This window comes from Caloenas nicobarica, chromosome 1, assembly GCF_036013445.1.
Source record: "Caloenas nicobarica isolate bCalNic1 chromosome 1, bCalNic1.hap1, whole genome shotgun sequence".
NCBI classification, from domain to species: domain Eukaryota; kingdom Metazoa; phylum Chordata; class Aves; order Columbiformes; family Columbidae; genus Caloenas; species Caloenas nicobarica.
In genome coordinates, this window is record NC_088245.1 from 16,015,539 (window position 1) to 16,041,311 (window position 25,773).

Below are 25,773 nucleotides of genomic sequence, written 5' to 3' on the forward strand. Positions count from 1 at the left end.
GCAGCGTGCTCACACTGCTACCAGGCGCTTGGGGGAAGGAAATCCTGTAGGGGTCACTTGTGTACAGCGGGGACAGGTGAGGTACAGAGTTTGTCTGGGGCCGCGGTGAGTTACGGCAGCGCGCCAGTGGCACCTGCCGCTTTAAGAGCCTCATCTGCATGGCCCCGCCCCGGCCCCTCAGGCCCCGCCCCCGCGCGGCTCCCAGCGCTGCACCGGGCGGCCGCCCCCGCCAGGGGGCCCCGCCGCGCGGCGGTGCGCGCTCCTCCCGCCGCTCCCCGCCCCCGCCCGGCCCACCGCGCCTGCGCGAGTCCGGAGTCCTTGCGGCGGCGGTGAGGGGCGCGGGCCGCGGACATGCAGCGCTGGGGGCGCGTTTCCTGCGCGCTTGCTCGGGTACGGCGGCGGCAGGGACGGCACTGCCGCGGGGCGGGCGGGGGACCTGAGCCGCGCCGCGCTTGGGAGTTCGGGCCTGCGGCTCTCCACACGCGCCCCCGGCCCTGCGCCGGGAGCGGGCGTAAGGGCGGGCGCAGCCGGAGCAGGCGCCCTGCGGCGGCCGCGGGCCTTGGCTGCGTTCCCGCCCTTCTCCGCTTTCGCCTCCGTCGCAGGGAACGGGAGCCGCTCCTGGCCCGGCGCCGCCTCGGCCCGGCTGCGGTGACCCGGGGCCCGCGGTGCGGCCGGGCCCTGGGCGGGGGGTGCGTGGGCCCGGGGCCGCGTCCCTGCCGCCGGGCAGTCTGGGGGCTGCCGGTCCTCCCGAGAGCCGAGGCGGCGTGTCCCGGCGGCAGGAGGGAGCGGGGGCGGAGACCCGTGGGGCTGTGGAGGCCGCGGCGGTCAGGGGCCCTTCCCGCCTTTGGGCAGCGCCGGCGGCTTCGTCCTCTACTCCAGTTACGGGGCGGTCGGCCCGTGAGGTGCTGGTAGTAACTGTGCTGTCCCATTACAATAAAAAAACCCTTGTCCTCCAGAGCCACCTCTGAGATGTGGCCTGTTCACAGGAAGCAGCCAAAGGGGATGGTTATGGAACAATAAGACTTCATAAACTCCTGTGGCTGTCTAATTTGTGTCATTAAGTTGTTTGTGGCCCCGTGTGCAGGGCTGAAAGTTTGTGCGGTTGGAGGCAGCCTGAGGTGAGGCCGATGTGCACACAGGTGTAACCATCAGCCCAGGCTGCAGAGCGACTCCACCTCTCGTTCCAGCCACTGCCCGCCGCGGCCACTTCACTCGTGTCGCTCCTGTTTTGGTTACCTGTTGACTGTAACCGTTCATCTGTATGTGGCCAAATGCTTATTTTTCTTCAGGAGTAGACCTAAACTTTTAAAAGTAAGGGTTTTTTTCCACTTTCTAGAGGAGCCATTTTGATCGAATTCATCATGGTCCCCAGGGAATTTGTGCAGTGCCACAAAGGACCTATGCTGATCAAGGTAATTAATTGTGAAGAATTTCTTTGAACAAAAAAAACCAACCTCCCCCCCCCAAAAAAAAAAAAAGCTACAAAAAACCAAAGCTGTGCTTCAAACTTAGAATAAATCTTCCAGGTGACAGTGGAATCCATGTCAGCATGGAGATTGAGATGAAAAATAGTGGCTTGTTTGCTTTACTTGATATCAAGCTAAAGCTATACATAGAAGTTGAACTTTATATAACATATAAACAGTGATGGTAATTGATATCCCAAAGGATATAGCAGTTACAAGATATGAATTATTTTCTCCTTTATAAACTACTGATTTTATGATATTCAGCAAGTGTTTATTTTTGCACTAAACATCAATAGAAGCTGTGTTGAAAAAATATTATAATAAGTTATCCAGACATCATCAGTTAAGTTCTTAAAAGATTTATAAGAGGCATGGGTCAGACAGAATTAAATGTCTTCATTTCATTTTACATTATTTGCCCTGTAGAATTTAAGACTGGCTGTTTTTATTGCACAGTGAACTCCTCCATGCAACCTTTCCCTTTGTCCAAAAAGCTACTTCCAGATGTGAGGTGTAATTTACTTATCTAAACCTAGTTTATTAAGTTGCATCAATTTTAATGGCTATTTTGCTTTTAAAAACGTATTTTCAAACATGAATTATTTCAGAAACGTTAACCTGGTATTCCTGCAGTAAAATTTTAATTGCTGAAACAAAAATAACTCAAACATTCTGTGTTCCAGTTGATGCTGATGTCACAGTTATTGGCTCTGGTCCTGGAGGGTATGTTGCTGCTATCAAAGCAGCTCAGCTTGGATTTAAGGTAAGATGAGACCTTGCTCAGGTGGCGGAGTATTTATCCAGATGAACTTGAAAGGTGTTTGTGTGATACTGAAAAACTGAAATTCTTCTGTCACGTCCTGGGCCACCAGATGCTGTTGACCTGTTGGTAATCTTTACCTTGCTTACCCAGATTATTGAGATGTTGAAATGGAGATGTGAAGGTTTGCTGTCTGTAGTCCTGCTGCTGACAAAGCTGCTCAGGACAGCTTGCTTTTGACTGGAAGTGGTTACTGTGGTGGGCTTGTGCTCTTGTGGAAGAGGAGGTGAAAAAGAATGCTAGGGAGGAATTTTTCTCCAAAGGAAGAGAAGGGGTGGGGGAGTGGGTTGGTGAAAGAGACAGTGACAAAAAGTCCGCTGAAAAGCTGTCCTGAAGAACAGAATGAGGGAATTCAAAAGTGGAAAAAATAATGTTCAACCGATGTGGTTTTTGAATGTGAATAGAGGAATTCCATTGCCGTGTGAGAATTTTAGAGGCGAAAATAAGTCTATAGAAATATTATGGTATCTAATTTACATTGATTTATGTTTGGCTCTGTTGTTTTTGTCTTTAAATGCCTTTTGAAAGAGGCAGCTTTGATGTGTACTAATGATGTGTCGTTTAGTTGAGTGTATGAGAGTTATATGTGTATAATGTATTTCAGATTTTCTAAACTTATGAAAATACGGAGTGTGACTTTTGCAGGATGATTTACCTTCACTCTTTAATATGAGATGAACTTAATCTCTTGGCATTGTGTTATTCTTATCTTAATTATGTTGAAGTCTGAGAAGGTGGTGCTAGCTGTCTTGAGCATATTCCTGCTGGCTGGTATGTCTCAGTGCTTCTGAATTGTGGCACCTGGACTTCAAGACAAAAATGAGTTGATCAGACCGCCTGATAAGGACAGGAACTCCTGTTGATGAATGGATTTTCAGTGAAACACTGGAACGGGGGCCCAGAGAGTGTGTAGTTTTCACCCTTGGATATTTTCAGAGCTTGGCTGTGCAAGGCCCTGAGCCACATCTTTGATGTTGACTGCGTTTGGAGCAGGAGATTTGACTAGATGGCTTCCGGAGGAGCTCCCTTCAACCTAAGCTTTTATGTAATTCTGAGTGTTGTCCTTCACGGGTCATTACTCCCACAACTGCGTTTCTGTCTGGGTTTTTCTCTTTGGGTATCTTTCAGACTTCTAATGTGTACCTGTACCAAAATGTAAATGTTTGAAATTCCATTGAGAAGTTTTACATCTGCCTGTGACCTAGTGCAGATAATTGAGTTGTCTTTATCCACTTTTTTTTTTAATTCATAAATACTCTTGCTTTTAGATGTATGTTGTTACTGAGCTATTAGTGTCTGAGAAGAAAGGTGCTCAGTGCCACAGGTTTTAATTGAGACTGAGGCCTTCTGCCATGTAGGTTTGTCATCGTGCTGAAAACAGGAGGAAAGGTAGATAGGGGATCAGCATGTCTCAGTGTGTTTCTGTGATTTGATAGGGTGAATCCTGCTCTTCATGTTACCACCATCTCTATTTTAGCACAAAAGCAGCAATTTAAAAGAAATTATGAAAGGCTTTCACCTGGGTAGTCATTTCTGTCAGCAGGTTGCAGATCTTAGTGTGTAAACTGAAGAACTATTACTTTGAACGTGTATGCACTTTGCAAAGAAGGAGATGCCAATTCTTTTGCTTCTATATAAAAGGTTTATGAATTCTTCCTCTCCTCCAGTGACCTGTTTTTACTTGAAATTTTTTCAGTTGTTTGTGCGGTGTTTTTGTTTTTGCACAGTTTGACATTGGTAAGTTGATCACAAGGAGGTGAAATGTTTTTCTATCCTTGTTGGTATTGACCTGATTTTTGCTTGGCGTTGCTTTACTTGATTTTTATCCTTTATTTCTAGATAATTGGCACAACCTTATAACAATGAGTCTTGCAGGATAGTATGTTTAGAGAGGGAAATGTCATTTGTGGTTTGGGGGTTTTATTTTCTTTAAAGAATAGATTCCTTCATGTGATTTTTAACATGTATTGGTTCATTTGTCTGTTGTTTGTTTGTGATTACTTGTTTTTAGGAATCTTTTGTATTATTTACATTTTTGCAGGTTTTTGTTTTTTGGGTTTTTTTAATTTGTAAGGGTAACTTCCTTCACAGAACTGAATGTCATATTTGAGGCAACTTAGTGGATTTTTGAAGAAGAACAACAGCATTTAAACTTGTATGAAAGTATAAATAGTGCAGTGGGGAGTGTGGCACTCTTCTGGTAGAGAATTTTGTTGCAAAGAGCCATTTTGTGTTTTTTAATTAAGAAAAAAATGAGGGAGGGGAAATCTGAGACACAAAGTAAATCTAGGAATGAAATTAATTACATACTTGTAGAGGAAGGGTTATTGGATAAGTGCCTGGTCTTTGTCATCAATTCTAATTTGTAAGATAGTCTGTAATAAAATTGTAGCGTACTATTGCTAAAACATTCTTTTTTTTCCCCTTTTCTTCCTCAGACTGTCTGTGTGGAAAAAAATCAAACCTTAGGTGGAACCTGTTTGAATGTTGGGTGTATTCCGTCCAAGGTAAGCGTACACAGTTTGTTGTAACTTTATTAAAACAACAGATATTATATGTATCACTTCTGAAACACCTCCTTAATCTTTTTCCAAGATCGACGTACTTTCTTTAAAAATTGAAATTGCGATCCAAATGAGCTGAGGATCCAAATAAATAATGCAGAGGGTTAAAATTTTATTTGGTCAACATAAATGTTTTGTTTGCCAACTCTGTTTTGTGGGAACAGTGCTATTGCTGGAGAGCCTTATTAGTCTGATCTAGTCTATCTAGCTGGGTGCTAATGAGTCTGTCTCATTAGCACCGAGCAGTTGAAGGAAGACACTGGTGATGACAGGTTTGTAATGCTGTAGTAACAGACATAATTTTCTTACCAAGATCCCTGCTAACTACATTGCTGTTTCTGATCTGTTTGCTCAGAGTGGTTCCATTAGGGTGGTAGGAGAAAATATAGTATAAATACAAAGTTTTTAAAAGAATATATTAATTTTCCTAAACATTGTATTAATAGTTCTAATGAAGTTCAGAATCTCTTAATATACTGAGGAAAATCTCACTAATGAAGTATCAATCAACACAGTGTTACTTTGAAAGTTGGGAACTTTGCTAGGATCTATTTAACTAATTTTTTTTTCTTGAGTCCTTTTTTTTAATAATTGAATTTCTTAAGAAAATACCTCTTAACCCATGGCTAAACTTAGATGCTATCCAGAATTTTTTTGAGTGACAATAACTTTCTTGAGAAGCGGGTACTTAGGCTGCACACGCTGAGGCAATAACAAACTATTCAAAAACTCCGTTCCAAAAAGCCACCCAAAAGAATACATTGGCATGGAATTTTTTTTTTTTTAATTGCTGAAGTCTTAAGTGGTGGCTGTGTCTTGACAATATTGGAGGTTACAGATTCAGGGTTGTGACACGATGTGCAATGGTCAAATGAAATTATCTTATTGTGACAGTATTAGTTTTACTCAAGTGTGTGCGTATAAGGCAGTTATCTCAAAATGTGCTTTGAATGTTTTACTGTACCTGCTTTCAATCTGTGCAGGCTTGCACTGGTGTCCTTGAAAAGATACTGATCATTTCATGTTCAGGATGGCTATAGTGAAAGACATAATTTTTCTTACCAAGATCCCTCCCTCACTATATTGCTATTTCTAATCAAAATCCAGTTCTAGAGGTTCTGCATTTCAAGCCGCTGATTTATAAACATTATAAAAACTATTCAAACTTTCATTTTTAATTTTGAATGCCCAGTGACCTGAGCTAGCTCTAAGCCATCGAGCTTCAGCTCGACTAGCTGTGCAGTTATAGTAACTTTAGCACAATGCCTCAAGTACAAAATTTAACTCACATATGTCTACATAGGCTAAAATAGGGATTTCAGTATAGATTTTCCTCATCCAGTTTTTCTGTATCCTCTTTTTGACAAGTAACCTCTTGTCTGGGGTAATAAGGAAATTCTCCCATGAGTCAGTCAGAATCATCTTTCTTTCCTCTCCTTAAAGTCTGTTCCTTTTTTTTTTTTTTTTTTTCATCCTTGTGGAGTTGTTCCCAATTTCTCTGGTGAAATGAGCAAAAACGATAGGTGTGAATTTCATTATTTTCTACTTCTATGTTAAAGACATACCTTTATAAAACACTTTAAGAGATATGGTGTACAATTTCTGTGTTTGAAATACACCTTTTTAAATACATATGTCAGACTTCTTTATAATGAGAATGTTTTGCAAATACTACCAGTTTTTTTTTTCCTGCTAATATAAAAAATAATTAATTCAATTGCAAAAGTATGTCCCAATTCACATTTCTCTGTGTCTCTTTTAGGCCTTGCTGAACAACTCGCATCTGTATCACTTGGCCCATGGAAAAGATTTCGCTAGTAGAGGAATCGAAAGTGAGTGTGAAGAGCTACGTGTCAGTGCCTGTTGGCATAAATGGTTTCCATCAACAAGCAAGTTTAATCATTCAAATCTGACTGCTATAGTTTTCTGGTCAGAAAACTTTTTAGGCTTATAAATAATGTCCTTTATCTGTCTGTTGGAGAGTTACGGACATGTGTCTGTTCCTTGAACCCTGAATCCTGGATACATAACTTTTATTTGAAAAGTGCTGTACTACTTTTTAATGTAGCAGTTGTTGAATGTAGCCTTGAGCATTTAGTAGGGCTGTTCAACACATCTTACTGTGTCAGAGCTGTTAATTGTGTTTAGGTTAGCTCTTTTAAATAAAAACACTGCAATACTTATAGAAGATTTTTTCTAACCTTAGTTTCAGGAATCCGTTTGAATCTAGAGAAGATGATGGAACAGAAGAGTGGTGCAGTGAAGGCCTTAACAGGTGGAATTGCTCATTTATTTAAACAAAACAAGGTTAGTTTGGATTATATACTGAGGTATATCCATTATTTTTTCTGATCTGAATTTCTTGCTTCTTATGTTTTCACATTCTTGCCACATAAATTAATTGGGGTGACTGACTCAGTAAGGGCAGAATTGTAATGCTTCTCTTGTAGGAAATTTTTAAATGAACAGTTCCTTCATTCTTAATCTACTTAACAGAATAGTATACAATTACTCTCTGATTTGTACCAGATGGTGATACAAAGGTACGTGTTAGCAGCTTCTCTAAAGCATTAGTGAGATTCAGATTAATGTAGCATAATGTATGTAAGTAATTTGAATTTACTGTGTTCTGATTACTAAAGGTTGTACATGTATCTGGGTTTGGAAAAATAACTGGCAAAAACCAAGTCACTGCAACCAAAGAAGATGGCAGCACACAAGTTATCAATACAAAGAACATACTTATAGCCACAGGCTCAGAAGTTGCTCCCTTCCCTGGAATTACTGTACGTATTTGAAATCCTCATGGTACTTTTTTTCAGTGTGTTATATCCACATAATTTAATGTGTAATACTTTTTTGCGTATGACTGCACTTCACCTTCTTTGTACTTCATATGTGATGTCTAAAAGAGATTGTAAACATCCCTTTGTGGGTTTCTTTGTTACTAGATCGATGAAGATAATATTGTGTCATCCACTGGTGCGCTCTCACTGAAAAAAGTTCCTGAAAAAATGGTTGTCATTGGTGCAGGAGTCATTGGCGTGGAACTGGTGAGGGGATGTTTAAACCACTTGGCCTTTAATTTATAAAGGAACAGGGTGTTTTTTGTGTGATATTTGATTGTGTTGCTGTGGTTTAACAGATGTTTGAGTGAAAAAGCTGGGGACCATTGGTCTTGTTTTATTCTACACTGTAACATTTGTAAAAACTGATCAGTTTGCTGTTATGTGTTGTCTTGCTTTTGAAAAGTTTACGGTCTGTGGTAAATATTAAAGAAATCTGAAGTTTGCTCTTCAAAATCTCTTTTCACCTATAGGGTTCAGTTTGGCAGCGCCTCGGTGCAGATGTGACAGCTGTTGAGTTCATGGGCCATGTTGGTGGAATGGGAATTGACATGGAGATCTCTAAAAACTTCCAGCGTATTCTTCAGAAACAGGGACTTAAATTTAAACTAAACACCAAAGTTACTGGTGCTACCAAGAAACCAGATGGAAAAATTGATGTAGCGTAAGTGTTTAACATAAAACTAACGGAATGCCATATATATTCTTCCTCCCAATCCATCAAACCTATTTAAAAACACATTCTGGTACTATTTTTTAAAACAGTCCATTGACTTGAGTTGCTGTGCTAGTATAAAACCAGTGTTGTTATAGTGAGATCAGTAACAAAACCAGAACCATTCTTTTCATGGAAGATCTTTGCTTCTGGTATAATTAACATAAATATAATTGTCCATACTGTCATTTTCAAGCCATTAATTTTTGGCTGCTTACTGGAAGGGTTATTTTGTCTGTACCTCCTCTTGTCTCAAAATAAGCATGGCAGATTTCTTTGCTTTTGAGCAGAAATAAATGAAACTATCCCAGAGTGTCTTTTAATGGCCACACTCAAACCCTTTGAATATTTGTGGATGAACAGCTAACATAAAAAGATGTAAAGCAAATTTGCTTTTAAAAAAGTCCATACGTATACACTACTTCTGTTATTTTTCTTGTCAATCTCTATTCAGAAACTGTAGTGTTGAGTTTTAAGAAAATTATTTGTTACTTAACAAAAGTAAGCTTAAATGTTTTTTCACTGGAATCTTAATATGGTGACTTGTATTGGCTGTGTCGCCATACCTCGGGATAGTCTGTCCTCCACCATTGTAAAGCTCCTGCATTTGGGCTTCTTTTTGTACCACGCTGATGCTGGCTGGATCTCTCATGTAGTCTGTTTCTGCATTTAGAGTTTCATTTGGGTTCAGGAGTATGCTTCTGAAACACACTTCCTACTCATCCTCGCTTACCATGCTTTGGTTCTTGCACTCTCGGAGCACGTGACCCACACTTGTTCTGGGTGCAGTTAAACACAAAGATGCACTTGAGGGATGCACCTGATGCAGGGCAGCTTCTAACAGGTGTTTGGTTCTTGCGCCAGAAGCAAGCTTGCTCAGGATACATGACCATACCCCAACCCAAAATATATGTAGTGTGGATGTCAAGTACTCAACACCAATTATTTTGCTGTACAGATTTATCTTATCAGGTCATGCTACTTGCTAGTGGATGTATACCCTGAATTTCTGTATCTGAGAGCTGTTAACAAATGTAGTTAAGAGGTATTGTCCCTTCCTCCCTCTTCTTTTCCTCAGCTCCTGCAAGGCAGAAGCATGACGCAGGCTGAATACAAGTGTTTTGGATGCCAGATCCAGACAGGAGGTCACCATCTGGATCATACGAGTTACTAGTTAGAGAAATACAATGCTGAAAGTTTACAGCTTAGCATTTTTGCTACTTATTTTTCTATAGTGTTGAAGCTGCTGCTGGTGGCAAAGCAGAAGTAATAACGTGTGACGTGCTCCTAGTTTGCATCGGCAGACGTCCTTTCACAAAAAATCTAGGTCTTGAGGAACTTGGAATTGAACTTGATAAGAGGGGGAGAATCCCAGTCAATAACAGATTCCAAACGAAAATTCCAAAGTAAGTAAGACTAACTATTGTTTTTACTTAAGCATAACACTTATTTTAAAAAGTTTTGCCTGCCAAAGCACTCTTTTTTTGTTTGTTTTTAAATGCAGAATGGAGCTTTCTTTTCTGAAAGCAAAACTTAAGATTTCTGTTTATTTCAGGAACTAAAGATTTTTAGTCAACCTTTGAAGTTTTGTAATTCAAAAGTCACTGTTTATATTTCATATCGCTCATACTTCTTGAAGTGTGATCATTCTGTGGAAACTGCTCTTTTAAAATTTGTATTTCTTTTGAAATTTAGTATTTTAATCTGTTTTGATTAGAGTTTTCAGTAACATGTTTCAAACTGACAATTATATAAGGTAGCCTAGGTGTGCTAGGATGTTTTTAAACAGTGTCTCATTCTGTTTCATTGATCTGATAGCATCTATGCTATTGGTGATGTAGTTGCTGGACCTATGCTGGCCCACAAAGCCGAGGATGAAGGCATTATTTGTGTAGAAGGGATGGCTGGGGGAGCGGTTCACATCGACTATAACTGCGTACCCTCTGTGATATACACCCACCCTGAAGTGGCCTGGGTCGGCAAATCAGAAGAACAGCTGAAAGAAGAGGTACTGTTCGTTTTCTTCTTGGGCAAAACTGTTTTCCCATCTTGGGTGTGGTTTCACTGCTTAGTAGTTTAGCTACTTTTTCCAGGAGAATTTCTGCATCTGAATTTATTGCTTAGGGGATGTACGATTGAATGATTCTCCTCTGCACACCACTCTCTCAAGGATCACGATTCTCTTTAATGACTTTTATTCTATGAAGTTAATATTGTTCATTTGTTAATTAATCTTTTTTAATACCATCTTATACCCCTTTTGGTGGTTGTTCTTATGCATTGCTCTGTGTGTCTTATGTGTCTTATTTTTGTATTGGGCTGTTCTTGTACTTACCAAATTGTGTGTATGGTTACGTTGTTCTTGTTGGTCATTAACTCAGTAACATGTATCTGTTTTGTAGGGTGTAGAATACAAAGTTGGGAAATTTCCATTTGCTGCAAACAGTAGAGCAAAGACAAATGCTGACACAGATGGCATGGTGAAGATACTTAGTCAAAAATCAACAGACAAGATGCTGGGTGCTCACATTTTAGGCGCAGTAAGTATTGTAAATTTTGCTGCTGTCTTGACCTTGTAAAGGTCTTTTATTTAGTGTTGCACAGTTGCAAAGTAGTTGTCAAGTTAGGAGAAGTGGTGCTTGTAAAAAGAAGGAAGGTTTGAGTCCACCATAGGCAGTTTTATTTACTGTTCTCTAGCCTTGCCCTCCTTCCCACTTTTCTGTTACTTTGGTGTTAGACCCAGCATTTTTTTTTCCCTAGAACTGCAAGGGTTGATTGTTTTCTGTGACCAGTAATTTTTTTTTTTTTTAAATGAATACTGCCAAATACTTAGAAGTTGAGGGAGCTGAGCAGACTGTGGCTTTTTCATCGGTATTTTCTTTTTTCCCCTCTCTGAACTTCAGACTTCAGCAAAGCTCGTAACCTTATGCTGCAGTCACCAAATCTGGAGTCAGTAACTTATGGAACTTTGATTAAAAATCCTTTGTAAAGATGAGAGATCAGAAAACTTTATTTGGGAAAAGTATAATTTTCCAATGTGCCACACATTACGAAGTTAAACTCTAATCTCTCTCTGTTTTGTTTCTTAGCTTTAAATATTTTTTTTTCCCTAGAAAACACTTCCATTCATTTTTGTATACAGCTTTCATTAAGAGCAACACTAAAACTGCTTTTCATTTTCATGGAAAGGAATTCCTATGAATTGATATATCATCAACACTAGTGGATAGGCTTTTTCTTTATGAATCAGATTCTCATAATTTCCCATAGGAATACATACTAAGATATTATGCTAGTTATTTTCTCTTACAACGCCAGTGATTTAAAAATCAGCATGCCTTAAAGGAAACACAACTTTGGTTTATTGGTGTTTACTTCATTGGGAAATGGCTGGGAGAAGATTTTAAGATTGTGGGTCTGAATGCTAAAAACGTAACAAGAGATTTCACTGGTTTTGACTCCTCAAATAAATGTTCTCTGAGCAAATACACATAAATATAACAAATAAAAATAAAGATGCAGATGTAGTGTGCGCTTTTGCTTATCTAATTACCTGACTTTCCAGGAGCTAGTATACATTGTATTAAGAGCTTTCAGAGTGCAGGTATTATCTGACCAGTATCTTGTAGTGGAAAAATGCTGGGATGTTGCACAACTCTCAGTAATGAGAGAACAAATACTCTTAATAGGGAATATGTTTAGATTTATGGTAGACTTGAGCACAGTCACCAAATTGATTAAGTACTTACAACTTAGAAAACATCTGAAGTGCTAGTTATAATACAGCTTTTCTAGCAGAAGATGCTTATTTACAAGTTGTTAGTGATTCAAGAGAACCTGGCCAGCTGCATGAAGATTTATGCTAGCTACAAATACCATTAAATTACAGGGTGCTGGTGAAATGGTTAATGAAGCTGCACTTGCTATGGAATATGGAGCATCATGTGAAGACATAGCCAGAGTTTGCCATGCCCATCCAGTAAGTTTTTTCTAAACAGATTGTTGAACACCGGGATTACACAGACATGCTATAATTACACGTTAACTATTAATGACTTGTACCTTTTTGTGTTTGCTCTCTACAGACAGTGTCAGAAGCCTTCAGGGAAGCAAACCTAGCAGCATCTTTTGGCAAAGCTATCAACTTCTAAAAGGAAAGTGCAGATCTTCGTATGTGTACAGTACATCTCTGTAAACAGACTGTGGGCCCTTATGGAAGGCTGAGTCTGAGGATTTTAGGACTGAATTAAGTGAATCTCTTCATTTTAAACATCAAATATTTAAACAAGTAGAGTTTGGAACAAGTGGACTTATCCAGTCTTGTGAATTAAATACTTATAATTACATGTTTATTTACATTATGAATGTTGCAGAAAAACAGCCTGACAGAGATTGTTCTCTTTTTCAAAACCAAACATTTTGCTGCTGCATGGGATTATCAGGTATGCTGGTCAAAGCTCTGAGGAGATGTCCAGCATACCTGGTGTTTTCTTATTTGAAGTAGTGATAGACTAAACCAGTTGAATGCTGGCACTTAAAATGCCGTTGGCACTTAAAATGCCACTGTCACTTCCGCACAAAAAACGTGTTTCCTTCCAAAAGGATTAACTTTAGTATTAAAACGACTGCTTACATACAAGTACCAAAAGTTGTTTTGGCCTAGTAGTGTTAGGATGTTGGGAGAAGAGGGGCTTGTATAGATCAATTAAAACTATATTGACTTTTTAAAGAGAAAATTACTCTGGGTGTGATTCTCCACACTCGTGTTTTCATATTGAAAACTCATTGGGAAAAATCGAGTGCTGATAGAGAAATTAAAGATTGAAGAAAAATTAATCTTACTGCTACTTAATCTTTTTTGTTTTTAAAGGTTCCACTTGAAATGCTAAAACTGGGTAGTGAAGCAGCACTTGCTATTAAGTGCTGTGCCATGAGGGTTACTCTGCACCTTCCACACATAAGGGCTGCAGCGTCAGCTCTCCACACAATTAAGACATACTTCCTTCTCTTGTTCTTCTGTTTTCTATTTTGTGCTCTCTTTCTGTTGCTTCTGTAGCAAGAGAGCTTAATAAATATTTAACATGGCTGGAGTGTCTTCTTGGGTTTTGTTTGCTCATCATTCTTGTTACTGCTTTTCATGTCTGGTTTGTCAAATACGTGAAGAAACTCACAAACAGATGGCATCTTTGGAAGATCCCTAATGTGCATATGGAGTGTGCCCAATTGCAGTAGCTCATTTTAAGTTTTGTTTTGCAGGGTGCCATTTCTTCTTTTTGTTAGGCTCTTCTGCCTTGAAGGAAACCTTAATATCTGCTGGTATTGCACGTGCCCTTTTTTCATTTTGCCATTGGAATAATAGATGAGAAATGTGCATTCAGAAAATGGTACAAAAGCTACGTGGTTTTGTGTGGTTAGAGATGGTCATACCCTTCTGCCTTTCTTTAGAGCATCTTATTCAAGTATTGATCCATTATCCATACTGAGTGATGGAAATAAATGCCAACATTAATATTTTATTAGGATATCAGTTAATCAACAAACACCATTATACTGTTCTTAATTTTTTTTAACTCCTGTTTTAACTGTAGATGGAGTTCAACCATGACAGCTCATTAAGCTTATCGCCAGGATATGAGCTAATCCGACTCATGGATCTGGTGGGTTAAGTGAATTAATGTGGATCTGCTTTCAGGTGTTAGTAGGAAGTTTCTGAAGGGAAAACAAAGGTCAGACAATAGCCAGGGAAAGAAAACTCGATTCTTTTGATAGATCTTGGCATTTCTGAATCACTTCTACCCACTGCAGGGCTATTAAGTGTTAAGATTGTGCTTTGCAAGTTCTTCCTAGAAGCTGCTCTTTCAGGAACAGCTTTGTGTCCATTGCCTCCACCTGCCTCAATACTTGTGGCAGTCTTACTGCAGTTCAGCCTTGAGATCCATCAGTTACAAATTCTTGTCTCTCATTTTGTACATGTTAAATGAAATTAGAAAGTCGGGAAACTTTCATCAAGAATACTACTAAAACTATACTGGAGAGTATAGTTTCCTAGACACTTGACAATAAAATTCAAGGTCTTAAAATTGTTAACTGTATTGTTACTTCTCTTGCTGTCATTCCTGTTCTAGTTTAGTTTACAAAGAGTGTTTGTAAAGTTAAGATGAGCTACTGAACCACCTGTCCATGATGTGATGGCAGTTAAGTCTGAATGTTGCAAAGCTTGCAAATGGTATTTTTAACAGCTGCGAAAGTATACTGGCAGTGAAATGGTGTGTGATGCTGGTGTGGTAACCAGTCCCTGTGATAGATTGTTCATTTGCTGCAGCATTTGTAACCTATGGGCCTTAGAGGTAGTTATTTATTTAAACATACTGCTCTTCAGCTTGCTTAGGTGGTGGTATGTTCTGCCATAGTTGCCCTGACTTCGTTAAGGGTAGGTGAGGTGCAGATGTATTCCTCATGTCAGAGTTAGCAGTCAGGATGTGTAAATGCACATTGCAGTTTTGGATGCTGATTTGTGCAGCTGATGGATGTTGCAAATCGATTTGTGCAGTACCATACAATTGTCTGCAGGTGCACTGTTCTAAACATAATTTGATTTTAACTGTGGTGAACTGGATGTTACTCTTGCACTTTGGAAAAAAAAAGTCTTGTTTGTGTTTGTTAAGTGCAGGCTATTCTCAGAGACCTGTCTGTGTACAGCTCCTTACCTGATTTACATTCAGTTCCTGGTGAACTTCTGTAGTTCCTTTTGCAGAGAGGCTTGATCCTCCAAGCTTGGTTTGTCACATAAAATCGGTGCTTGAAATGTAAACCATGTTCACCCCTTCAGGGCCGACCTCTGTTTCTACTTCATCTGTCAAGTGTTTCATAATCAGTGACATGAAACTAGTGTTAAGCCTAAACAGATATCATGTAGAGGGTAAATAATCCTTTTTGAGTCCTGTGGCATAAATGCTGGCTAACCACACAAGGATGGTATTCCTTCATTCCCCTGTAATTTTGTTCTGAGCAACCATCCTGTATTTTGTAGTAATTGGAGCCCTTATTTAGAATTACGTAGTTGAAGCCAAGATTTTATTAGATCTCTAACCAGTTTAAAAACAAGACTTGCTAAAGGATTAATTGATGGTCCATTTCAGCTACTGAAAACAGGAAGGAACTTAATGAGTCATGCTAGGTACATACATCGATACAAAAGTACTGTTTATTTTCAACATCAAAAAGTTACTTGTCTTTGGTTCTGTGACTTTGAAAGTCAATATAAAACTTGTTCACTTTATCAGGTCTTAGTGTAATGTCAAAAAGAACTAGTGTAATACTTGTAAAACACATCCTGAACACAAGTGTTCCCTGCTCCTGTTTATAAGCAAGTGCTATAAACAGCAACCTTCTGGCTGATTGTCTGTAAGAGGGAGCGAACTGTCTCTTCCAGCTCCACCAACTGCTTGGCTTTGTCTTCCAGAACTTTCTGATTGTTTTCATATGTATTTTCCAAGTCTGTCAGCAAATGAAAGGGAAAAACAGCTTAATTAGGGGTGGTTTAATGCAGTAAATTGTAAATCATTATTGTAATGGATAAACTACTACTCAGGTTTTTTTTTCTAATCAGATTCTCTTCCACAATAAAAATAAAGGCTGCAATGGCACCTTTTTGTTTCCTTAACACTGGGGCATAAAATAACAAGGAAGTTTCTGTAAGTGGAAATGCAGAAGTATACTTTGATCCATGATGATGATAACTGCCATTCTCTGTTGTATGGTGGCTTTAACAAAACACTGAAATGTTTTGGCTTGTTATGGTTAAGACCATTTGGTGAGTCATTGTAACTGTGCAGGAGCAGCTGAGAGGAAGAATGAGACCCTGGACTGGCCAAACCAGAAGGAAAACTTTGCTCCGTCCCTGGTGGCTATAGGCAGATTGGCCCTTCCTGTTCCAGTCAACTTTATCTGGCAATGGGAAATGTTAAATTAATCTGTAAACTAGGACTGACATACCCTGATTTCATTTAACAGCTTTCTAGGGTGGGGGAGCACTGTTTGAGGATGGGGATCTTGCTTGAAGGGGTTAGTCCTCGTTTTAAGTGTGGTAGCTGTGTTCCCTCCCCGAGGTGGTTCTGGGAGCAGCGATAGGTGCCACACCAGAAGTTTGTGTCTCATTGTACACTTCAGCTTTTTTATGGAAATCTTTGATTCAGAAGACTGTGTTGTGTCCGTAAGAATAAGGAAAGCAGATCAAACCCCAGTAACAAAGAATTAACTTCCATTTTTTTCCCTACTGCTGATGAGTAGCCAGTTTAACAGCATGACATGGTGTCATATTCCAAGATGAAAAGTTACCTCCTCAGAACAGCCTTACCTTTGAGTAGCTGGAGTTTGCTGTTTGCTTGAGCCAACAAGGCTTTAGCTTCATCTTGCAACATGCTGGCTTTCCTCCTAGCATCCGCTGACTCTTCTGTCTTCTTGGCGATGAGATCTTCCACTGTTTTATACTTGTCGTTCAACTCGCTGTTGAGGACCTGTTGTTCCAGATTGAAGCACAAGATGGAGCTCATTCAAAAGGCAACGAACCAGGAGTTTGCATTTCCTCCCTCTCTCCTTACTGACCTGGGTGTAAGGGAGAATCTGCAGACTGTTAGCTCAGTTAATGAAAACAGAGTTTTGGGCTATTTCCTACTTAATATCCAAGACTGTAAGAGTTGGGGTGAAGACTCATCAGTTGCCCTTGTGCAGATCTGTGGCTGTTTTTATGGCTTTAATACCAGCACTTGGCAAGGATTTATGGGATTCAGTTACACAATTCTGTCACTAATGGAAGCCACGGCTCCTAGTGCAGCTGGAAAACTGCATATGGTAAGGACCTGGCACTGCCTTTGGTTCAGTGCTTGCATGCAGGGAGGAATACCCTTGTTACCTGTTCAGTAACGAGAAAAGCTGATGAGTTTGTGTAGGTGAAGGTGCTGGAGAAGTCATGAGGTTGGGTTCTCAGCTGTGCTTTTCTCTGAGAGGTTAAGTCCTGTGACCCAACTGAGTTCAAGCAATAAGTTAACAAGCTGCAGCAATGCTGCAAGTCTCTTGTGTTTACTTGACAGCCACCTGAAATATTACTTAGCATTAAGAAATAATTGATTTGATGGATAATACATCTTTCCTGGCAGAAAATGCCTCTCTGGAGACTGGTGGGCTAACTTGAGACAACAGATTGGAGCAATGAAACTTCCTTTGGCAGACTTGTCAATTGTTAATGAGCATTCTTTTGCTATTACGAAGGTGTGTAGCAGACATTGGGAGCAATGCCATATGGTCACAGAGCAAATTTTGCATCTCTGATATTTAGAAATTATGTGGTTTTATGTCGAGCTAATAATTTTCGTCACTTGATTCGGTATATGCCAAATTCCAGATTGTTTGTCCTGAACCTGTCATTGTCATGGAACCATAAATACTCTGTACAAGGGGAAAAAAAATTACCAGTTATCCTGTGGCAGATAGTGAAGCTGAGGGACAGAAACAAAGCTGTGAAAGGCTGACAGTGGGACAGCATGACAGGTTTCCTGCAGCTATTTTAGAGCCTGAAAACTTCCCGGTACTACTTTCTCTCTGTATCTGGTAACAAAGTAAGTAAAAAGCAGTTTATCTTTTGTAACTGCATTAACTGCTTGCGTTTTTTAGGTGTTTTGTTTTGGTTGTGTCCCCCCAATACCTGATCAATAAATGAAATTGCAAGTATTCACTAGTGTTCCTTTAGCCAAACCTGGGTGAGCGTTTTGTTGGCTTTCCCTTAGCATCTTTCTTGAGCTTCTCACCTTTTTAACTACTTCAGCATTTTGTTTTGCAGTAGCAATTGTTTCTTCTATACTGTCCACGTTCTCTGAATTTGTAGCAGCCTTTTGCTTAAGGTCTTCAACACTCCTCTCTAGCTCGAACAGACGTAAGGTAGCATTGTTCAGTGTTTCTTCAGATGCTGCATTTTCAGATTCAATCTAAGAAAGAGGGACAACAGTTACAAAAGATACTGACTATAATAGTAAGTAAGCTCTCTGGATAAGCCCTGATCAACTAATTAGTTCATGTCCACGGGTCTGATATGAAACCCAGTGTTTTAGTTTTGTTACAAATGGCCAATTGCAGTCAGGATGAACGAGCCCACTGCTTGAAGATGGGGTACGTATGGGGCTGCCAAAGTGTTAAGGAACATAGTTAAAAATACCTGACTGTATTACACAGGCAAGAGTTGCCTAATCCACAAGCAAAACTGAAGTTTGACATTTGACCCCATCATTTAATAATGGACTTGTGAAGCTGCGTATCTTCTAAGCTGGCCGAGCTCCATGGGTATAGAGAGCATGATGCTCTTGTGAGGCCTACGAGAGGAAGTCTGAAAATGCATAATCTGACAAGACTACAGTAATTACTACCTTAATCCAGCATTCGTTTATTTTAGTCTCATGCCACAGTGGTGTATGACCCAGAGCACGGCTGTGCCAAGACACTACCAGTGTGGTGACAGGTACGACTTTCTGGGGATCCCAGCAAACCTGCTGCGTGAGAGGGCTACGATCCTGCTCCTTCAGCTTCACTGGTGCAGGACGTGGGATGAGAAAATTAAAAGCAAATGGTCCCCTAGCATCTGGCATACCAACTTAAAAGTTTGTGTGAAGGCAAGACTGGTTTAGATTCATTTTAAGTGCAGTCTTTGATTTGCAGTACTCAAAAGCCTTCCCTAGACAGGCTTACATCAGCTTCTAAATACCAAACTTCATGCTCTTTCTATATCTGAAGAAATACTTATAAAGAACTCACAGAGGTCAGGAGGTCTTGAGTTCCTTTAATATCTTCATCAGCTTGTTTGATGGCTTTTTCAGCTGCATTTTGAGCTTTTTCAGCTTCTTCCAGTGCTGCTTTCACCATGTCTGCGGTGACTTTAACATCCGTTGCACCTTTGCTGTGGAGCAAAACTACGTTAACGCTAAAAATGCTTTTACTTGGAACCAGATAAAAACCTAGTCATACACTGCAAAGGGCCCATTTTACCCCTTAGTGAAGGAATGAGAATCTGCATTGGAAAAAGTTAAACTCTGCATTTTCTGATATAATGAGATGGAAGTCTCATTCAAGCTACTGGTGATGGAAAACAGCTAATACAGACCAGGGTGGCATACCTTGCTTTTTTAGCTTCTTCCAGTAGCATTTCAGCTCTGGCAATGTCTCCAGCGCTCTGCTGCAGAATGACCTCAACATCAGAAAGGCTTTCTACCCGCTCACGAATATCTTCTGTCAGGGCTTGCAGCTGCTGGGGAGTGCTGGGCATCTCCATGTTCAGCACTTCATTAGCCACGGCCTCGATGCTATCCAGGTCAGCGCTGTCTTCTAGTAGATGGACACAAATGATAAAGATGTAAAGTAAAAGCTTCCCCCATCAAGTCTCAGTACTCAAATTCTTGTCCAACTGCTGCCTTCAGAAGGAAAGTCATGGGGCAAACCTCTTCCCCAGACTTACAGAAAACCAAGGTGTTAAAAGTGCTTCCATAGGGTGAAGCTCCCCTCTCTGGAGAAGCCCAGCAGGCACGTAGGCCCTGCTGGCATGGCTCTCTTGGAAGTCATTTGAAGATCCCGGTGATTAGCTACACCACGCTGGGGCCGTGGCGGGGAGACCTGAAGCCAACAGCTGCACGTAAATGTATTTGTGCTAACAGTGTGCTCAGCCTTGTGCAAACAGGGGAGGGATGGGTTTGCCATGCTGCTGCTCGCCGGCGAACAGGGCCCTCATTTAACCTCTCCCGCTTTCTTACAGAGAGATAAACTCAGTTTCTGACTTCCCTTTAATAATACTTAGTCTTTATAGTCAGAACTTAGGAACACACTTGGCAAACTACAGCAGTACAACAGCCCCAGCTGAAACGAACACAAGAATGTGCTACAGTTTGCTCTCACTCTCCTATTGTTTCTTGGTCTCACTCCCTCTATTTTCTCTTGTTTCCAGATTTCATCATGCACACTAAGTCCAGCTGAAAGCGGAGGGATGACATACAGCTATTGCATTAGCCCTTAGAAGATGATTCAGAGCTAAAGATAGTTTTCACAAACCCAGAATTAAAATGTAATTTAAATGTAAGGTTTTTACGCATTAGGAAGTCTCTGATCTGTTTAATAAGAGCTCTCAGATCTTCATTGCTTCTGTCCACTTGTTCTTTTGTAGCATTGGTTTTGAGCAAAACTTCTTGTGCATTTTGTTTTGCCTCATCAGCTCTCTGTTTTGCCTCAGAAACCTGAAGAGGAAAATAGAAGGCTTGATTGCATATTTGCTTACGATTTAAGGCCCGGTTTAAAACAAAAATTCAGTTAGAGTCAGAGGTAATAGTAATGAGAAATGGTTTTTCTCATAAAACTCAGAGAACACTTCTAAGAGCTGGCCATGATCCATACCAGCAATGCTAGTTTAAACAACTCAGGCTAATGTTTAGAGCTTCACTCTAGCATGCTCCTTTCTGAGGAGCTTTACAAGCACGATGAAGTTACACAACTGAAAAGAAGTATTTTGAAATAAGCCAGGCACACACTTCGCCAGTTAGTGTCTAAACTTGTGTTACAACTAAAAGATTTTTTTTTTTTTTTTAAAAATATATCTAACAATTGATTTGGCACATTACCATTCTGGAGAGTTGCTCAACTTCTGCTAACGCACTGAGGATGTCTCTGTCAAAATCCATGGCTTTCTGCCAGGCATTGTGAGCTACGGTCACCAGCCCATCGCAGCCAGGTCCTCCGCACTTCTTCTTCCCATCGTCTGTTCGACAGTTCAAACCGCCACACTCGGACTCGGCACAAGAGGCTCCTGGGGGGGTGCCACATGTCTGCAGAGGCACATTTGACAAAGGGAAACAAGCAAAACTTTATTTCCGTGGCTGAGCTGCAAGGGAACGGAGTCAGACACTGTTCCAGCATGACAGAAACACAGTGTGTTCCCCGGGGAAGGAAGCTGAAGCAGAGCTGCAAGCGGGAGGTGGTTCCTGCAGCAGGTCTGTACCAGCACAACTTTAATTTTCTTCTGCGCCCCCCACACCTTCCTGCCTGTAACTTGGTTACAAATATGAAGCTCCCTGATGGTGAAGTAGCTGGAGGTTATGAGGGAAGCCCTGCCTCTCTTTCATCACCTACTTTTCCCATACATCATCTTTCACTGGAAAGCTGCCCTTAAGCTTTGGTTCAAGCTGGAAGCTACTCCTGCCTGTACGGCTCTTGTTTGCAATCAGTCTTCACAACCATTGGAAGAAAAACTGGCCATTCCAATAAGCTACTTCATACGGAAGAACATGTTTGGTGCAGAGTAGTATCTCTTCCTTTGCACTAATGCCCTAGAAATGAAATATGAGCTGAACTGCTCCAAGTTGAACAGGAAACTTTTTTTTTACCTCCCTTAGAAAGCTGTCCCATTCCCTTCCACCAAATGTTTGCTCTGATTTAATCTTTCCAAAACATTTCCCAATTTGTGAATTGTTGTCAAGGATGTGTTCCCGTATAAAATTTCAGGGTAGACTCTTTTTTTTTTTTTAAAGCAAAATTATTTTAATCAGCAACATTGTACTGAGAATCATCCACTTTGTCAATTGTTTGGACAATGAAATCACTCAGGAGTTGTTTCAGCCAGAAAGAAAATTGGAAAATTCCTCATTCCTGTGAGGTTCTTTTCCCTTTCCACCCCAGTGCTTTTGCCAAATGATAGTCACTAACGACTTACTTTGCAGCCAAAAAAACCACTCTGGGAAAACCTGGGGGCTGTGCCAAGTTAGCTGCAGCTGCCTCCTGTGAAGTGTAAATGAGTCCCTCTTACCTGTTTGGCATGCAACCCAGAGGTAGCTAGAAAGCAAGAAGATTTTGTGTGTGTGTGTCCCGTGATTACACCTCCAAGCAACTCAGTGTTTATGGCCTAGATAAACATCTACCCGGGATCTTCAGTCCTCAAGAACAGTGAGGCAGGAATGCAGGGGAAGGGAAGCTAAACAAAAAAGATGCCTCTGTCTTCCCTGCTGAGAAAAGAGGAGGGCTGGGGGAGTCGAGAGGGATGACTGCAGTTGTAAAGGACGCGACAATTCAGCGTGTGAAGAACTCATCCTCCAGCAGAGACCTGGGCTGCCCAGGGGAGTTAACGAGCAGCCCCTGGCCGCTGGCCCTGCGCCGGGTTGTTCTCTGAAAGCAGCTGCCCGACTTCAAAGCAAAACCGAGGGAACACCCAGCCTCTCCCAAGAAAAAGCCACCCTTGATCGTATTTACAGATGAGCGGGCAGCTCCAACAGAGAAAATGCCCTTTTGACTCCAGCTCCCTGTACGTTCTGCTGTGTCTCAAGCAGGGGGACGGGAGCGCGGTGATGCCGTGGAGGGCGGCGTGTCAGCGCGAGCAGAAGCGCTGCCTGGCTGGGTGCTGCACAGCCATAGCCTGTACCCCACGCATAGCCTGTACCCATGGAACTGCAAAAAGGAGAGAGGAGCCTGGAGAAAACAAGCACATGGATGGAGGACAGGCCTAAGAGGACGGATCTCGGTCCAACAGACTCACTACAGCTTTTGACCCATGGGAGCTCTGTCCACAGTGAAGAGCTTTGGGTTAGAGCCGGGGTGAGGAAAAGTCGGGTGCTCTGTCAGGGCTAGGGAGAGGTAGGAGGGAGCTCAACGTGAATTGCTGGTGCCTGAAAGCCAGTAGGTCTGAGAGCCCACTGATCAAACAGCCCGGGTCTAGCCCACAAAATACCCCATCAGTCAAGAAACGTGCACTTTTCACGAACAAACTGCATCTCACGCTGTCAAGCTCTAAACAGTTCCTCCCCGCCAGCACTTCTTAGCAAACCCCACTTTATTTTTGCTACAGGTTTTACAATACCAGTGATTCTCAGCCGCATACCTTCTCAGCCACTTCGGAGAGGTCCAGGCTCTGCAGCTTGCCGGCCAGTTCATCCAGAAGGCGGGACTGCTCCTCTTGTTTAGCCTTGAACTGGGCCTTCCTCTCACTGATTAAGTCTTCCACTTCTTGCCGCGTTTGTGCTGACAGCTCCACGGCGCTGTCGGGGTGCACGGTGGAGGCATTGACCCTCTCCTCTGCCTCCAGGGACATCTGGAAATACTTGGTGATACTGTCCAAGGCCCCTGCAGAAATCAGATGGAGCTGCTCAGAAATCTGTTAAGTAACGCTAAGTCCTTTACTTTATGGAGGCTGGCAGGTGCCACATCAGGGTCAGCGATATGAATATCAAGTTAAAGCAAACACTAGCTTCTGCAGCTGTATTCGGTGCCATTGCAAAGATGACAGAATTTGGCCTCTTGTGAAAAAAAAAAAGTTCCTTTTTTGCTTGGTTGACAGTGTGTCAAGTTTGCTAGATTTTAAAGTTAAACCTTTCTGTGACCCCAGTGATTGAATTCTGCATGCCCTGAGGGCAAAAGGAGATCCATAGGGCAACACACTGTTTTCTAAGGATTAACTTATCCCACCCGTTCTTGTTGCTTGCCCTGGGATGGCTGGCTTGTGTAGTCACTGCTTGGAAACTGGTCAGAGCTTTCCCAAGAAACAACTGCTTGATGAAAGATGCTGATTTATGGAACTGTTAGTTTTGGACAACTCCGGGAGAGGCCCTGAGTGGGTGTGAGTGACTGTGTGGGGGTGGCCACACTCTGCAGAATGCCACAAGCTGGGGACTCCTCCGTTCTACATCCTACTTGTTTTACTCTGCAAAATCCCACGTTTGTTGAAAACAATCTCAGACTTCCTGCAAAGCAGGAAATCTTAAAAAAAAAATATTCCTTTGTTTCAAGTTGGAATTAAGTCAGTTTTCAAAATTTCCAGAGAATCTGGTAGCATTCCCCTTTCTCCAGCAAATTTAGATTCTTGGGCCCTTTCAAGGTGCCAATGGCTATGAAAGACGGATGGCTCAGAAGAACTCAGCCCTTACAGTGTGCTCTTAGTCACCAAGACCCAGGTAGTTTTTCCAACCAGAAACAGCAATTTAACGGACTGGGGAGAGACAGGGAGATGTCCAGGTGTATTTTGGATTCTGCTGCACTTTCAGCTGTTGTGTCGTGTCTAAAATGTATTAATCAAGAGCTTTTGAGATAACTCTGTGCCTCAAGAACTTCAGCCGGCTTTGCAACGTGCAGAGGGAGAGAGAAAGGGTGAGGGGGGCAGAACAAAACTCCTGCTTGCACCAGCAACCCTGCTCATGCACAGAAAGAAGCTACCCTCCTAGGAACTGTGTTTTATTATAAGTTAGAAGATTAACCTGGTGTTTAAAACCATGCACTAATTAAATCCTTGGCTACCCCAATGCTTTCTCCCCCTCCCTGCGACACTTACCCCGAACATCAGAGATCTTGATGAACTCTAGCTGTTCTGCAAGCTCTTTCACGACACGGTCTAGGCTTTTGGCATCTGTCTCCAGCATGCTCAGGTCAGTGTCTGTGCTATTGCTCTTCACCGCTAAGGCTGACAGGTTTTCTTCGATATTGGCTATCTTAACTGTAACATCTGCTGTCAGCTTTCTGTAAAACAGAGGCACAGGACAAGGGGAGAAGGAAGGGCTGTAAGCCTCAGTGCTTCATTTCACAGCGGTGGTTAGACCGGTGCCGAACTTCTCCCACAGCAGGACCTGTCCTCCCTCGGTGGAGCTGTGATGTGTAACAACACGCCTACCTAGAATACTGGTTTGTTTCCTTTATCATACAAAACCACTTCTTAATCTACAGCACGTTTATAAACTCAAAGCACCAAATTGCTCAGAAAACAGCTGCTTTGTGTAAGATTAACTGGAGGCAGATTCCAGAGGACTGGTGTAATGCTCTTGTGTCATGGCAACTGCATAGGTCAGGGTTGACTACTATGATCCATACATAATTTGCTTCCCATCCCACCCCACACAGCTACAAATGCAGTTTTGATTACTACGAGCTCATGGGACAGATCTGAACTTCAGGAAGCAGGGCGGGGGGAAGCCTTAGTTTTAACACAATGGATTCTTTTAACTCATCTGTAAAGATCCCTCCTCATCAGCCATTTCTCTACGTCTATGAAGGAAAATCTCCCAGCCTCAGCATTCAGTACGGTCTCAGTGAGCCACAGAGCAGGCTTCAGCTCGTGGGATAACCCTGAAAGGCGAACCAAGTGTATGTGACACATCAGCGCTGCTGCGGAACTCAAGCGGGCATAGGAAGCTATTCCCATCCATGGTGATCCCACCAATCCGGGTGTTTCCACTGTCTGAAAGAATCAGGCGGTATTGAAGCTCTGTGAGCAATTTACAGCTCTCAATGGCCCAACAGCCTGCTGTTTTCCAGGAGTCCTTCCAAGCCCAGTACTACTTCTATACAGCCAGAGAGGAGC

The 25,773-nt window shown here is 41.7% G+C and overlaps 2 protein-coding genes across 2 annotated transcripts in view; one reads left to right on the forward strand and one right to left on the reverse strand.

Annotated features, from left to right (window-relative positions):
* The first annotated feature begins 280 nt into the window (after nucleotides 1-280).
* DLD (dihydrolipoamide dehydrogenase) lies at nucleotides 281-13,509 on the forward strand. The gene is made up of 14 exons (XM_065650021.1): nucleotides 281-390; nucleotides 1,337-1,412; nucleotides 2,153-2,232; nucleotides 4,728-4,796; nucleotides 6,616-6,685; nucleotides 7,060-7,160; nucleotides 7,496-7,639; nucleotides 7,805-7,906; nucleotides 8,173-8,363; nucleotides 9,650-9,820; nucleotides 10,233-10,422; nucleotides 10,817-10,954; nucleotides 12,304-12,393; nucleotides 12,500-13,509. Exons 1-14 carry the CDS (start codon nucleotides 352-354, stop codon nucleotides 12,563-12,565), a joined length of 1,527 nt encoding a protein of 508 aa, XP_065506093.1. The 5' UTR covers nucleotides 281-351; the 3' UTR covers nucleotides 12,566-13,509.
* Nucleotides 13,510-15,466: 1,957 nt separating this feature from the next.
* Nucleotides 15,467-25,773, reverse strand: part of LAMB1 (laminin subunit beta 1) — a 44,665-nt gene continuing 34,358 nt past the window's right edge. Inside the window, exons 25-33 of the mRNA XM_065650006.1 lie at nucleotides 24,751-24,935; nucleotides 23,308-23,549; nucleotides 21,062-21,265; nucleotides 20,536-20,680; nucleotides 19,574-19,781; nucleotides 19,215-19,356; nucleotides 18,218-18,394; nucleotides 16,771-16,930; nucleotides 15,467-15,911 (exon numbers count right to left, since the gene is read on the reverse strand). Coding sequence (XP_065506078.1) covers nucleotides 15,775-15,911; nucleotides 16,771-16,930; nucleotides 18,218-18,394; nucleotides 19,215-19,356; nucleotides 19,574-19,781; nucleotides 20,536-20,680; nucleotides 21,062-21,265; nucleotides 23,308-23,549; nucleotides 24,751-24,935 — 1,600 coding nt within the window. The 3' untranslated portion in view covers nucleotides 15,467-15,774. The remainder of the gene's footprint in view (nucleotides 15,912-16,770; nucleotides 16,931-18,217; nucleotides 18,395-19,214; nucleotides 19,357-19,573; nucleotides 19,782-20,535; nucleotides 20,681-21,061; nucleotides 21,266-23,307; nucleotides 23,550-24,750; nucleotides 24,936-25,773) is intronic.

What these genes read in the sequence shown, in the direction of transcription:
- DLD (XM_065650021.1), top strand. Translation starts at nt 352, where the DNA reads ATGCAGCGCTGGGGGCGCGTTTCCTGCGCGCTTGCTCGG. An exon ending in TTGGGTGTATTCCGTCCAAG is followed by an intron (nt 4,797 to 6,615) that starts GTAAGCGTACAC and finishes TGTCTCTTTTAG; the next exon opens with GCCTTGCTGAACAACTCGCA. An exon ending in TTCCAAACGAAAATTCCAAA is followed by an intron (nt 9,821 to 10,232) that starts GTAAGTAAGACT and finishes TTGATCTGATAG; the next exon opens with CATCTATGCTATTGGTGATG.